General features: G+C 48.4%; 1 protein-coding gene across 9 annotated transcripts in view; it reads left to right on the top strand.

Annotated features, from left to right (window-relative positions):
* CIT (citron rho-interacting serine/threonine kinase) overlaps positions 1–15,579 on the top strand; it is a 179,422-nt gene that overhangs the window by 62,808 nt on the left and 101,035 nt on the right. For 8 of the 9 annotated variants that reach the window (XM_060192996.1, XM_060192998.1, XM_060192999.1 and 5 more), the window contains one exon: positions 18–201. The exons of the other annotated variant lie outside the window; for it this stretch is intronic. In XM_060192996.1, the coding sequence (XP_060048979.1) occupies positions 18–201 (184 nt within the window). The remainder of the gene's footprint in view (positions 1–17; positions 202–15,579) is intronic. 9 annotated transcript variants of the gene reach the window in all.

Here is a 15,579-nt window from a genome sequence, read left to right on the forward strand (position 1 = left end):
TTTTCTCCTCGAACCAGCTCCTCCTCCCTTCGTTCCCACCCTCAAGTCTGACGATGACACCTCCAATTTTGATGAACCAGAGAAGAATTTGTGGGTTTCCTCCTCTGCATGCCAGCTGAGCCCCTCGGGTTTCTCGGGCGAAGAACTGCCGTTTGTGGGCTTTTCATACAGCAAGGCACTGGGGATTCTTGGTAGATCTGAGTAAGTGACACATCTGACTTTCTAAGGGACCTGCAGCAAGCCAGGTCATCCAGAGCCCAAAGGTGCTGGTGGGAGGGGGGGTGGTAGGGGGTGGGGGCAGTGTGGTGGAGGGAAGCTGCTAGTCAGCCTGCGTTTGGAAAGCAATTTACCTGCTTGGGCTCCGGTGGGGACAGACTGCTATTACCTCCTCTCACTGTGTCTAAGGGGCCTCTTCCCATCCACGGATACTTTGGGTTAGTTTTCCAATCTTGGGAGAGAGGGGAGGAGGTAGCGGGAGATTTCTAGCAGCGCAGATTCTTGGCGGAAGGAGAACTCTGCAGGGTTAAGATGGACCGACAGGCCATCTCTCCTTCTTTCTGTCTCTCAGGTGGGTGGGTGGAGGTTGCTAGCTTGGTTGTCAGAGTCCTAAAAATCCATCTCTTCTGATCCGAAGGGCTCCTGATGGCTCAGCTGAGCTGCAAGTGGTCGTACCAGGGCTCGGCAGAGAGAGGGTGCTCGGCTCGGCTGCGCTCAAAGTCTGCTGCAAGATCAGGGCTCTGGCAGCTCAGCCTCGCTAGCGGCCAGAGAAAGCCCCGCTCCCCAGATCCACGGGGAGGGAGTGTGTCACTGATTCACAGAAACTGAGCTCGGTGGGTGGGGGTGTGGGGAGGGAGAGAACCAAGCACACCAGGAGTCTAGAAAAGGCAGCTACCAGCCCCACCACGGTCCACTGCTATGCCTTTTCCATCCCTGAAACAAGCAGATGCCAAAGGCGTTAGCATAATACTTGGGACCAGAGGTTCCTGGGTTCCAGCCTCCTGGAATTTTCTCTCAGGGTCTGGCTTCATTCTCAGGGGCCAATGCCATTCTGCACTATAGAGGTGCGAGTTCCCCAAACAGGGCTCCTACTGGCTGGGATCTTCCCCCAGTGCCCTGGCTCCCTCATTGGGACGCTTGTGGGGTAACGTTGGGTAATTAGTTGCTGGCCGCTTAGGAGCTGAGCAGAATTTGATTTTCTTGTTGGCAGCATTCATTTTCAGTTTGTTGTGCTCGTAGCTGAGCTATCGATTTGAAGGGATGTCGCGTTGGTTCTTGGATGGTGTGTTCCCACGGGTGTTATTTTGACAGTAATGTTCCTGAAAATATTTCCGACTGTTGTGGGGGGGATTGGGCACTTAATCTGAAATAGGGCTGTGGGTTGTGATTGAACCTGAGAGAGTTTGTTTGTTTGTTTGTTTGTTTATTTTACGGTGAAAGATGCTGAGGTGATGATGCTTCCTCCCACTCTCCCTCCCTTCCCCCTGGATTGAAAATTCTAGTTAGGTTTTGGTAATGTTGACTGTGCCTTTCTGGTGGGTTTGTTCTGCAATCCCAAATAATCTGGAAGACGGGAAGAGAGACAGGAAGCTCTCTAGCTGTTGAATACACCTTTGAATGGCTTTGAAAGGGCCCAGCAGGGCCGGGAGCTCTACACTGCCATTGAAGAGTATGGCAGAAGTGGAGGCCTGGCAATGAAGACTGCATAGTTAGTGGGCAGTTTAACCTTGACACACACAGCACCCAGAAGGTCATGGATCAGATCGGAAGGAGATGCATGGAGAGTCCTAGTTCTGGTCAGCAGTGGTCTGGCTGGGTGAGAGGAAAGCTTGTTAGGGTGCTAATCAGTCATCTGAAAATGCAAGGAAGACGCAAGGGGATTGATTCAGTTTCAGGGGCAGAAGACAGAATGATGTGGGTGGCTCAAGCATTGCAATTAATCCGAAGCAGTGTGTGATTAATTGGTTATTTTTCAGGAAGACTCTAATTGCATCTATCTATCTATCTATCTATCTATCTATCTATCTATTTATTTATTCATTTATTTTTTGCCTCCCAGAGAAAGCTCACTGAAGCGAGCTCTCCAATGGGCATTTCAGTGTCAAGGCCCAGATACTTGACAAATATTAGTTCATCTAATTTGCTCCCAATGCTTCTCCCCCAGATTGTGCTTTTCTGCTCACTCACTGTATTTGAAGATAAGCTACTTCCTCTCTGGTAGTTGAGAATGTATCTCTAGGGCACAAAATATGGGCTGCTTTTTTGTGCTCCAGCAGAATGCTTAATAAGGTTCTCATGAAAGAAAAAAAGAGAAAGGTCCTTGAAAACAAGAATGTATTTCTTCTCTGGAAGGTGAAATTGGAGTGTTCCTGTCTCTGGGGGATGGAGCATTTTCATGCCTTTTCCCGTATCCCAGTTTGGGGATGGGGCCAGAAAGATTTTCTTTTGCTCTAACCTTTGATATGAACTTGCTGTTGGACTTGGTCCTTCTGCCCCTGCTAGCTCTCTGACAGTGAGACCTTCAGCTTTGAGTCAAACATTGACCCCACCTGTTGGGTTATTGGTGACCGTGGACATTCTGGATGGTGATTATTAAATTAACTAAAAGAGATGCCTTAGAAAATTACTTAGAAGTTCCTGCTGCTTCATTGCCAGATAGAAAATTCACTGGGAGGTAGAGGTGGTTCTTTATGGGGGAACCTCTACCACCGCAGGGCCTAAGCTTCTTCCTGAGTTTTTCAGCATCACAGGTTTTTGTTTACACACAGCGGTCACCTAGGCCGTGGCTCATTCTTTCACACACACCATGGACACTGCAAGTGCTGCCATGCAACTCTTGGCAGGCTGACCCCGAGTCTATCACCAGTGAATTGAATGCAATGCACAGAGGCTGAGCTGAGTGAACAAGGCGTTTGCATGGAGACTCTGGCAGCAGGAATGACTTTTTTACTGGTTGCAATCACTTGTTACCTTTTAGGATCTGTTTCAGGGATCCCAGACTATTTTTAAGTCAGCCAGTGAGTGCACTGTTATTCCAGGCTTCACGAGAAGCTTGATCCCCGCGCTCCGCATCTGATCTGCTGCAGTGGGAGTTCCTTGCAGCCTGAGTTGGAGAGAACAGAGGTGATTCTGCAGCACCCGTCTTAGTTGTCTTTGGGGTGAGATTATGACAGGTCTGTGCTGGAGTGCGAGTGTCTGCCTGGTGCCTCTCTTTCTTTTTTTATTTATAAAAAGGAGACATTAACAAAACCATAGGATAAGAGGGATACAACTCCACACAATTCCCACCACCAGCTCTCCGTATCCCATCCCCTCCCCTGATAGCTTTCCTATTCTTTATCCCTCTGGGAGTAGGGACCCAAGGTCATTGTGGGATGCAGAAGGTGGAAGGTCTGGCTTCTGTAATTGTTTCCCCTCTCTTTCTTTTTTAATCACTGGTAACCCAAGCCAATTTTCCAGGTTCTGCATGTTGGGGTGTTCGTCTGAGCCTCGGCTGGGTATTACAATAGTAGAGTAGTAGCAGAAACCATCCTGTGAAAGGTGTAAAGACACAGAGGAGCCCGGCTCTCTTCACCCTCCCTGTCAGCATGTGATCCATTTCCTTAAGACCCTTCCCCTTCCCCTTCCCCCTAGATCCAAGGCACTGCTTCATTTTAGTCCTTGCCAAAACAGAGCAGGCATTTCTTCAACCCTCAGTATAAACTCCAGCAGGAGAAAAGACAGTTGTTTTGCCTTTTGTTTTGTACACATTGGCTGTATGCTTTCGGAGAACTTGGAAATCTTCAGAGAGCTCAGTGAGCCTGGGACCTTGGATGACAGAGACTGGGTAGGCTGTGTTTAGGAAAGGGACTCCCTATTCCTTTTGACTCAGGTCTTTTCTTTCCTTTTGGGAGAATCTGGAAATTTCTTTTGGGAGCCAGCCATCCAAACGTTGTGGCAAAGTGACAAATTGCTACCACCATTGCCTCTCCAGATTCTCAGAGAACAGGCTTTGGCGCCTCTCCCTTGCCATACAGGACGCTCTCATCTTTAACGGGGTGAGGATGAAACCCACCTCTCAGGGCTGCCACAGGGATTGTGCTCAATAGATACAGCACTTGGTCTAGTGCCTGCCATAAGGGAGTCTCAGAGGCTCACTGTTGTCTTTGTGACTATTAATGCACTGCTTTCTCTATGTGTAGCGCCCTTCTATCCCAGGAGCATATAGAAAGTATTTACTTAGCAATAACTAAGTAATCCTGAACAGAAACTCAGCTTTGCAGGCCCTGGGTATTTTCTGCCCTAGAATGACTAACCAAAGCATACTGTGCAGTTGCCAGATAGCTCTAGGCAAAAGCTGGTGGATGGAGTGAAATGACCTGGAGGGCAGGGTTAGAAGGCAACAGTTCGGGAGTCGGGCGGTAGTGCAGCGGATTAAGTGCACGTGATGCAAGACGCAAGGACTGGCGTAAGGATCCTGGTTTGAGCCCCCGGCTCCCCTCCTGGAGGGGAACTACTTCACAGGTGGTGAAGCAGGCCTCTCCCTCTCTGTCTTCCCCTCCTCTCTCCATTTCTCTCTGTCCTATCCGACAACGATGACACCAATAACAACAGTAATAACTACAACAATAAAACAACAAGGGCAACAAAAGGGAATAAATAAATAAATATTTAAAAAATATGTATTTAAAAAAGAAAGAAGGCACTAATTCCAGAACATGTTCCTTCTCAGCAAGTGAAACAGGTCAAAACATCCATGTATGCAGTAACTCAGGGAGCACAAAGGAAACACCTTGGTTGTGGAACTCACAGGACAAAACGCAAAGCTCACTGCATTTGGAGAGTAGTAACAGAAAAGGCAAAATCCAACATGGCGGACACTTAGTAATGTCAGCTCACAGCCCTTACCCAGTCATGAGGAGGGTCTTGCCTGGAATGTCCACCCATCACCCTGAGTTGCATGGCATCTCCGGGTCATGGCTGTGTCGTACTCCTCCTGTAGGCACTCAGTAGATACGTGTGTTGGAACTGAGCTAGAAGCATAGAAACAGAAGGTGAAATGCTTGACTCTGCTTCTCAAGAGACAGAGGGTTTGGGTGAGTGGAGGGAGATGCAGAGAGTGTGTCAGGCAGGCAGAGTGGTGACAGCAACTCCTCCTTGCAGGGCACCAAGTCTGTGCCAAGCTTGCTTCCCAGCACTGCACACAAATGAACTCATTCAGTTTGCCCAGCAGCCCATAATGAAGGCACCACTGACATTCCCGTCTTACTTCTGAGGGAACCCAGGCATGGAGAGATTTAACAACTCATCCAAGGTCATTGTCGTTCAGGTAGCTAGCCAGAACTTGAACGCCAGGCAGAGTGGCTCGGGAGGAAGTAGTCTTCAGCCCTGTGCTCTGCTACGGAGTATAAAGGCCTCAGGTGGGAGAAATTAGGAAACTTGTATAGATTTCACATGTGCGTCAGAAATGGAGGCTCCTTGTAGGAAGTGCTGAGCTGTGGGGGAGGGTCAGGATGGATGAGAGCTCACCCAGCCGGCCAAGTGCTGACATTTTATTTGAATGAGCGAGTGAGAGGGAGAACCAGTGCATCCCTCTTGCAGATGTGGTGCTGGGAATCAAACCAGGGATCTCACTCATGCAAGTCCTGGGTTCTCCCACTCAGCCACCTCCCCAGCTGCTCGTGTGTGTGTGTGTGTGTGTGTGTGTGTGTGTGTGTGTGTGTGTGTGTGTGTGTGTGTGTTACGCAGAGTACATTCTCTTCTCTCCCTGAACATTCTTTTTTGCTAACGTGCAAGCTTGGTGAGGACAGGGAACCGAGATGGCCTTGCTCCCCATCTTACCTTCAAGCCCCTCACAGCCAGGTTGCTCAGTAAGCATTTGGTGATCATTGATGCAAATCAGTTTTGTGGCTGCACTTCTAGGTATGTTGATGACTCTTAAGATCTGGATCTGTTCAAACCTAGGTTTTTTTTGTGGGGGGGTGTCCCTCTAGCTGACTTGCCATGCATCCTGGGAGGGCTTGTTCCAATGACAGTCTGGACTCACCAGCCAGTCCAGTTTTCTTCCTTTCTGTTGAAAGACTCAGGAAGAAGGTAGAGATCACTCCTAAAAGAATGCTTTCCTTCCACCTTCAGCCCACGGCTTGCTATCTCCAGTTCCTTCTTGCAACGAGCCTCATCTGTGCTTTGATTTTTCTAAGACACAGTTGGCAACAATTGCAGAATTTGCCCTAGCACATGAGGGTACAAAGCCTCTGCGTTTCCTAAATGAGTTAAAAAGCCCTAACCAGCTTCTGCCCATAGTAACTGCCCAGAGTGCCCAGTTGTCCCCATGCCACCTTTGTTCCACTGAGAGGTCTGATGTGCCTCTCTGCGTGTTGAGTTCTCCCCTCTTGCTCATTCCGTTTCTTCTTTCTCTTGGGCAAGCACATCTTGTTCCACTCGCCTTATTCTACTCTCTATTTAGCCTGTGCGTGCTTGCCTCACAGGCCTGGCAGGACCATTCTCCTGCCTTCTCATCTGTCTGAAAGATACCTTTAAGAAATCGAATCCAGACGATCGGAGTCCAACCCCGAAGACTAGGCTCCAGCAGCTCTGTCGAGTGCCGTCTCTTACTGGCCTACACATGCTAATTTGCATGGTTGCCTCGGATCCCTTAAGAAGAAGACAGTAATTGACTAAATGGGGCTATATGTTCCCAAACCGTGCGCCAGTTTGGCAAGCCTTCCTTTGCCTAATTGGATTTCTCCCAGTTCTCTCAACTTCTCTCGTCTCTTGTCCCCTCACCTCTCTCGCCTACCTCTCTGTCTCCAACTTCCTAACTTATCTGCTCTCTGTGCCCCTTTGTCAGTGTCTGCAGAGATGACCATCTCAGGACCCCTGGTTGTGCCTAACCACCAAATCCATTGATTTCCGTCCATACCACCATCTGCCACGTCTGAAGACTTACTCTTTCCCTCTCTTTCTCCTGATGGAAGTGTGGTTCCCTCTATCTCTCCTTCATGGTTGTCATCATCATCATCATCATCATCATCATCAGGCCCTTAGAACATAGGCACCAGACCTGAAAGTTCCTCCCTCCATTCTCTGCTCTCTTTTTGGTGTTCTCACCGAACTCCTTGACTTTGGCTCTCACTTTTCCGTGGCCTTCCCATCAGCCTGCCTCATGCCCATCGTTGGCAGGATGTCCTGCCATTGTCTCACCACCCTGTTCCTCAGTTCCCTCCCAACATGGACAAACTCACCCACTCACTCAGTAAGCGACTAATTGCTAGTATGGGTTTCACTTAAGAAACTGCTACTTGCTCTACCCTTTTTGCAAGAAAACCAAGACCTCTTCAACTCTCTTCTTTCCTTTCTTCTGCACCATCTCTTCGGTTGCCAAGTTCTTTTAAATTCTGCTTCTGGGATAACATTCGAACCCACGCTCATCTTTTTGTCCAGCACCTCCACCCCATTGACTTTTACCTGGACAACTGCAGTGGCCTCCTAACTTCATCTTCTGCCTCCTGTTTCCTGGCTCTAATCCATTCTCCACAGTGGGTGGAATTCTTCCAAAGCACAGGTCAAATGATGTCATCCTCCAGCCCAGACCTTCAGTGGCATCACATCGTGCACAGAATTAATGGTTGGCCCTGAACTTGGTATTCAGGCCTGGCATGCCAGGAGCCCACCCTGGCATGATCTCCTCCATGTCTCCTGTGTCTGACCAAGCCACTCAGGTCCGCCCATCTCTAACTGCTCATTGAGGCTCGGAGGGACCAAGTCTGCCACCTTCTGCCAGAGACAGCTCCTTGCCCTTGGCAGGTCTTCAGAGAACACCTGTCAAATTGAATGAGACTGAAAAGGCCAGAGACTGTGTCAGTTCCCTCTGTGCTTATCTCTCTGCCTCTGGGAGCTGTCAGCTGGGGAGCACTTCCTGTGTGACCAGAACTCTCACGAACACTTTGTGTTACCTCACTGTGTACTCACAGTCTCAGCCACTGGCCAGAGCCCCGTTATCGGTGAGAGTGCCGAGGCTCAGCTGACTCAAATTCTTTTCCAGCAGGTTGTAACAGGCCTAAGACTTAAACCCGGAGGTGCCTGTAGGACCATTGCATTGCCCTGCTTCTTGCAGTCATGGCTTTCCTAGATTTTGCAGAACTCAGCTAATAATAGAGGAAAGAGCTGCTTTTCCAGAGCCTTCACTCTGTGCTGTCTCAGTGCCTGACAAGCATTCTCAAATTCAATCCCAGCCACAACCCGTTTTACTGATAAGAAATTTGAACAGCTTGAGTTACTTCTCAAGCTCACACACTTTGCACACGTAAGAGGAGAGCCAGCCTTTCTATCTCTTAACTTCAGAATGGATATAAGTGGTCTTGACAGTTTGGAATGAACTATAGCACACTTTTTATAGGTTCAGCTTTGGGGATCAATCAGACACCTAGGTCCAAGTGTAGAACCCAGCCCACTCTGTGTGAATGAGGCAACACCACACACACACACACACACGCACACACACACACACACACACACACACACACATGCTAGAGACAGAAATTGAGAGGGAAGGGAGAGACAGAGTGGGAGAGAAACAACTGCAGCACCTCTTCACCACTCGTGAAGTGTCCTTTCTGCAGGTGGGGAGTAGGGGCTTAAACCGGGGCCCTTGTGCATTGTGGTATGTATGCTCAACCAGGTGTGCCACCACCTGGACCAAGCATCTATCTCTTCTCAGCTGCCATTCCTGATGTATAAGTGAGAGTTACAGCAGTGACCTTCTGTTAGATTTGTCCTGGCGACATGTAGAGCATGTACATTTAGTGTCCAGATCAGAGTGATATAAATGGTGTTCTGTTTTTTATTGCTATTTAGGGGTAATGATGGGCCAGGGAGTGCTTTCAACTCTCTCCCCTGCTTCCGCTTTATAAAGACACCTTGCTGGATTCTGCTCATTGAGAGGAGCAGGCGCTGCATGGAGTGCCTGACAGATGTCCTAATATCTCCATTTGATTTTTCACTCTGAATGGAGTCTGTGATGTGTCAAGCCTTGCCTTCCACAAAACATGCTCAGGGTTTCCACCCAGCGGCCCTGCAGTGGGTCTGAAACTCAGTGCTGGAAAACAGGAAGTGTGCTGTGCCCAGCCTCCACATCACCATCCCCTTTCTCAGAGGGCTTGGGTCTCCTCAGGGTATGCGAACATGTGTGTCAGTGTGACATTGCTGTCCCAGAACTAATACTGGGCACCTCTTTATATATTTGTGAGATTCTAGAAGCTTTTTCTTGCCAGCATTGTTTGTAGCACACTCTTTGTTTAGGACTCTGGCGTCCCACTGTGACCTTTAACCTAGTACTGCCATATCTCGCGCTTCATTCATTCATTCATTCATTCATTCATTCATTCATATACATTGTTCTTGGTCTTGTGGCATAACTGGCACAAGACAAAGTTCCTTTCCTGGAGAAGGTAGCATTCTGCTGTGGCTGGCGATGGGGGAAGAAGGTAAATAAGTTCTTAAGTAAGAGAGTCTCAGGTAAGGGCTCAAAGGAAATCAGAAGCCAGATGAGGAATGATAGGGTTTTAGTCTCTGAGGCTGGGACTGGCTGTGGGTGTCCAGCGGACAGAAAGCACATAGAGGCCACTGCAGCTTTGGGATGTGTGGGGACCTGAGGTAGGCAGGGACCTGGGTTTGACTTTAGCTTCAGTTGCCACAAAGAATTGAAAGGAAGCTTTTACAAGGAAGATCTGGTTCTCATCTCACACAGAGTCCCTCTGAGTGTGCTGTAGTGGCTAGATAGAAGGGTGACAGGAGTGGGTGCAGGGATAGACATGGGGTCTTGCAGCTATCTATACAAGAGATGGAGGAATGTCAATCAAACTAGCCCTCAAAGGAAGGCACTGGCTCTGAGATGGGGACTGTATTAGACATCGCACGGGAGGCCGTCCTTTCATTAATGGTGTGGCTTTTGTAAATGACTCCTGAGTTATGTATTCCTCATGCCAAAACAAATGCTCTTATTGGAGAGCACTGCTAGGGGTGTGTGTGTGTGTGTGTGTGTGTGTGTGTAGAGGGGACCTCAAAGCTAGCTAGATTGAAACTCTCTAAGAGAGCAGTATATTGATTCCCTCTAACAAGTCATGATGGACACCACTTATTTTTAGGTAGGTTTATGAAGTTAGTTCATAAGTTTCAGAATGCTCTGTCTTAAAAGCCAATATATTTTTGGAACAGAATGATGATGAGTTTTTAAAATTGTTTTGCACCATATTACATCTTGCATTTCCATGTATTTTTAGTGCCGTTGGCCACAATTAAGGTAGGGCCCTCATCTGAGCTAATTTCAGTATCTTCATCTTAGCCTCCAGTATCCATTCTGGATTATCCCAAGAATATCTGTGATTTGGTGGCATCTTTTGCAGTCCAGTCCCCTTCCTCAAGGCCTAGACGGGTGGCAGGGTGCAGAAGCACTTAGTCGTTATCAGTAGTGAGTAGGGGGTATTTAGCATAGAGTCTTACTTTTTACATGTAAGTACAGATTGTATTCTCTTCTCATAGGAAGTATTCCAAATGACTTTCTTAAGGGGCTTCTGTGAGTTGTGAGGATTATTTATAGACATTAGGAAAACTGCAGTTTCTGTTTTTTTCCCCCCTTAAATGTTGAGGTTACATGCAAAACAATTTTTAGGTCTTGTGAAGGCATTCAACTCTGTGGCAGCAGTACCGACCAAGCCCGACCTTCCCACTGTATCAGACACCATTACCTCTATTCATGCTCTCTGGGTCTCTATAATTATAAGGCAGATGTGTATATCAGGAAGAGATGTTGATTTCAGAGTAAATTTGTTTAGAAAATAGAAGCTGGGGCCGGGGGTGGTGGTGGTGGTGGTGGTGGTGGGGACCCAAACGTGGCCCCTGTGTGGGGAGAGACAGCACTGCTGTGTATGGGTGGGTGGGTGACTGCATGCTCCCGGGTTCCCAAGTGCCTTTTCTCTCCATGGGGATAACTGGCTGTGTAACCGAGCTGTGGCCAGGAGGAGCAGGCAAGCGATGTGTGGGCAGGCTGCATGTTCTTTTATTAGCAGTCTTATTGTACTGCTTCTCAGCCAGCCCAGAGCATGAACCAGCCTGGGCCTCTAAGATCTGTCCCGCTTCCTCTTTAATTAGCCCCTCTGAGCCACTGGGAGACGAGGTAGAAGCGTTCTTGTACGGGGGTGGTGATGAACTGACCTAGAGTGTGGCTCTCCTGGGGTCTCCAGGCTGCTCTGGGCTCAGGCTCAGAGTTCCCCTTCCGTCTTCACACACAGTCTCTCGTAGGCAGAGGTTCCCTTCCCTTGAGTGAACCAGCTCCCCGTCCTCCATGACCTCGCTCTTCTGAGCCTCTGCAGCACTTTCCACAGGTTGGGCTAAGACCCTGCAGCCAAGAAGTAGCAGAGTTGAGCTTTGAAGCAATGACTGTTGGACAGTCCAGCCAAGTCTGGACCCCCCTGCTCCACACGCATGATGATGATGTGACACGGGAGAAGAGGGCACACCTCTGAGCTCAGTGACAACTTGTGGGACTGTTGGGAGGATTCAGAGAGGTGAGCCACAGAGCACCGAGCACAGTGCAGGGCAGTAGCAAGTGCTTGCTGAATGTGCACCACTGTCCGTGCTACGGGCAGTGACACGAATTCTCTCTCCCGTGTCGCTTCGTGCTTGAGGGCCAGAATTGCAGCTTCCATAACTTTCCACTATGGAAATTTGGGGCTGACTGGTTCTTGTGAGTGGCTGCTCTGTGAATTACGGCAGTTGGAGCGGCTCCTGGCCTCCACCCATGAGAGGTTAGTAGCACTCCCACCCTCAGTCTTCAGATAGCCCCAAATACCTCCCCAGGGACGAAATCGCCCCTGGTTGAGAACATCTGGCTTACAAGAACTTCTCACGGGATCACAGGGCTTTTATATTTATGCAAATATAAAAGGCTTGTATACTCATGTCAATTCACCTTTGTAAGTCTATCCACTTAACTATATATCTATTGTTGGATAGTTTTCCTTACTGAAATTCTGGGTCTCTCACCTCTAGTTTTAGAATTCTGACCAGTTACAGAACTTTTTTTTTTTCCTTTGTAGATTTCCCTTAAAGCAGTAGTAACATCAGCTCTTTGATATCACTCTGGGTGAGATAGTACCTTTCAGGGTGATTTAAGCCAGCAGAGATACCATTTGCACAGGACAGGACAGGACAGGACTGTGCTTGGTAACAGTCTAGTAGCTCAGAGGACAAGCTTTGGGTCCAGCCTCTCCAGCTGTGGTTTACGTTATGGCCAAATATGGAACAATACAAAGGTCAGCAATAAGTTGCCATTGCTTTGAAAATCAGAAGGATGGCAAGTGAAAATCCTAGATTAAGATAAAGAAAATAGTATCTGAGAATATCTATTTGGGGGATCTGGCCATTCAAGAACTACATATTGAGAGTTAAATGTCTATGTAAAAAAGGAGCAGAATTAACATTTGTATGCCTATACGTGCCACACAAACATACATACCCTCCGCTCATTGTATATGTACACATATACATACACATACACATGTACATGTATAAAAATCAAGTCATAAATTCATGGGATTAGTGTATCACAATTGTAGTACTGAAGTTGCTGGGTTGAATCTTCTTTACTCAATGTTGAAACTTGTGCATTGACCTGAAATTACAGTCCCCCAGTATATAATCTTCTAAATTCTTTTCTTGGCGGCTAGTTGAGCACACATGCTGCCATGTACAAAGATCCAGGGTCAAGTCCCTGGGCCCTACCTGTGGAGGGAAGCTTCATGAGTGGTGAAATAGTGCTGCAGGTATCTCTCTCTCTCCTTCTCCATCTCCCCCTTTCCTCTTAACTTCTTTCTGCCCTATCAAATTAAAAAGTAACAGAAATAAATATATAAAAAATAAATTGTATTCTCATTCAAAGAGTGACCCAGAGTTACTGGATAAAAATGTGTTGGCCAGGAGTCGGGCTGTAGTGCAGCGGGTTAAGCGCACGTGGCACAAAGAGCAAGGACCGGCACAAGGATCCCGGTTCGAGCCCCCGGCTCCCCACCTGCAGGGGATTCACTTCACAGGCGGTGAAGCAGGTCTGCAGGTGTCTGTCTTTCTCTCCCCCTCTCTGTCTTCCCCTCCTCTCTCCATTTCTCTCTGTCCTATCCAACAACAATGACATCAATAACAATAATAATAACTACAACAGTAAAAAAAAAAGGGCAACAAAAGGGAATAAATAAATATTAAAAAAGAAAGACAAAAAACTGTGTTGGCCGGAATGCCACTCGGATCCAAATATTGGGGACATGAGTGTTTGTGCCCTTAGCCCCGAGTCGCCTTCTGTCATTAGCATCCTGTCTGTGCCTTGGAGTCACCTGGGGACATAGTAAGCACTGCAGTGCCCAGGCCCTACTGCTGTCTGTCTATTTCTGATTTAATCGGTCTAGTTGGGCCCTGGACTTGATTATTTTTTCCAAAGAGCTAGTTTTTCATGGCAGTTTGAGATTTATAGCAAAACTGAGAGAAAGGCACAGGGTCTCGTCAAGCACCCTCTGCCCTCACACATGCCCAGCCTCCTGCCGGCTCAGCGTTGCGCACCTTTGGAAAATGGACGAATCTACACCGACCCACCACCATCATCAGAGTCCATGGTTTACACTAGGGTCACTCTACAGCTCAGGAGAAAAGTACCATGAGCAGCAGCCACCATTCTACTACCACAAAGGACACTCCCACTGTCGGTGCTCTGCAGGAGATTCCCAGGTCATCCTACCCGGCAGCCAGGTTGACACGCAGGGAAGATCCAGGGAATCCTGATGGCCTTTCTCCTCTTCACCTTCCAGTCCCATTGTTATTTCGGCAGTTGTTGCCACCAGCCAGATTTAGTCTCACCACTCATACCACAGCTTTTTATAGATGTGATTTTTTTTTTATTTATTCTTAGAAAAAAAAAAAAGAACTTCTGTCCCACCTTTATTCTGAAGAGCTCTTAATTGCCATACTTAGAATTTCTAAACTGTGAACATTTGTCAGGCATCAAAATAGCAGAATGAAGGAGTTGGCCCTAGGGGACCAGGAGGGTTGTTGCATAGTCTCCCCAAGAGCCAGTGAGTGGGGGCTACACGTCCCCTTCTTTCTGGGCCCCACTAGTGAGGGACCGAGAAACAGCTCTTCCTTATGCCTGCAACAGTGCAGCTAACCATGAAACCCAGCTGGCAGCTGCCCTCCAGGGGACATGAAGTTTTCAAAGGCCCTTCCCACTCACCATTGTGGCACCTATGTGATCATTCTCGCTCTGCCAGTTCTGTGCTGGGGCACAAAGAGCCGTCGCCTCTGTCATCCCTGACTCATGCCTTTGCCGGAGCCCAAGTGATGTATGAGTCTCTGGGTGACTGAAGGGTCAGGGGGTGTGTGTGTGGGGGGGTCCAGTCTGGGCCATCCCTCCTTCCCTGTGTGGCCCTGTTCTTCTCCGAGACACCTACCAGAGCAGAGGCTGGAAGGTGAAAACAGTACAGGCAGCTCAAAAGCCATGACAAGCAACCCATTTCATCTCTGATGGAAGAGAGAGAGCAAGAGCAAGAAAGCATTGCCTGTACTGACCAGATTTAGGTAGGAAGCTGGTTAGTAAGAGGGGACACAACTTGGTTACATTCTAGTCACAAGTGAGGTTTCAAAAAAAAAAAAGATTTATTTCTGGATCTCAATGGCTGCTGCCCATTTCTATGATTAATCAACATTTGTTTGAATGTGAATAATGGTACTGAGCAAATCCAGTCCCCTGAGTTTTGCTATTTCAAGCCGCTTCCTCAGTCCTGCGAGGCTCATGTGCTACTTACGAGGTGGAAGGGGTGGCGATGCTGAAACGGATGGAGATCATAGGAATGTTGGCACTCGGTGGCTCCCTGAACGATGCCAAGCACCACGCTGAGGACTTCACACAGGCCGGCCCACTTCATTGTTGCAGGAACTCTTGGAGGTTGATTGGGAGTCACCCCAGTTTTCACAGATGAGGAGACTGAGGCTCAGAGAGGCTACACAAATAGCAAACAGTGGGACCAGGGTTTGAGCAGAGTGGCCTGACTTTGGACTGTGGACTCTTCTGGCTCCTTGACGGCATGGGTGGAGGTGGGTGTCATTTGGGGTGCAGCAGAATTATGCCACCTCTTGTCACCTGGCTGGGAGGAGGTCCAGGGAGAAAGGTGTTCAGAGCTGCTGCAGGGAGCTTTGTCACTTGCTGGAAAGACATGAACACTCAGCTCCTGCAATTCCATTGCCAAGGCAGCAATGCTGGGCCACTGGGGCATCTGTGGGCTCTGCCCATGCTTCTGCTGCTTGAGATAGTTTGTCCTGCCCTTGCCCAGACCCAGTGTCTGTGCCCAGGGTGCCAGCCAGTGAGAGAGGGTGCCTTGCTAGAGGACTGTCATGGTCTTTTAGATCTCACAAGTGCTCAGGGTGAGGCAGTATGTGTGTGTTATATATTCCTGGGTGGGTGAGTATCTCCTCATTCTTTTTTTGAGCCAGGACCCTACACATGCATGACTGCAGCATGACTACTTGTTCAGATAAACAGAAACCACAGCACTGCAGCTTCCTCTG

This window comes from Erinaceus europaeus, chromosome 6 (genome assembly GCF_950295315.1).
Source record: "Erinaceus europaeus chromosome 6, mEriEur2.1, whole genome shotgun sequence".
In the NCBI taxonomy this organism is placed as follows: domain Eukaryota; kingdom Metazoa; phylum Chordata; class Mammalia; order Eulipotyphla; family Erinaceidae; genus Erinaceus; species Erinaceus europaeus.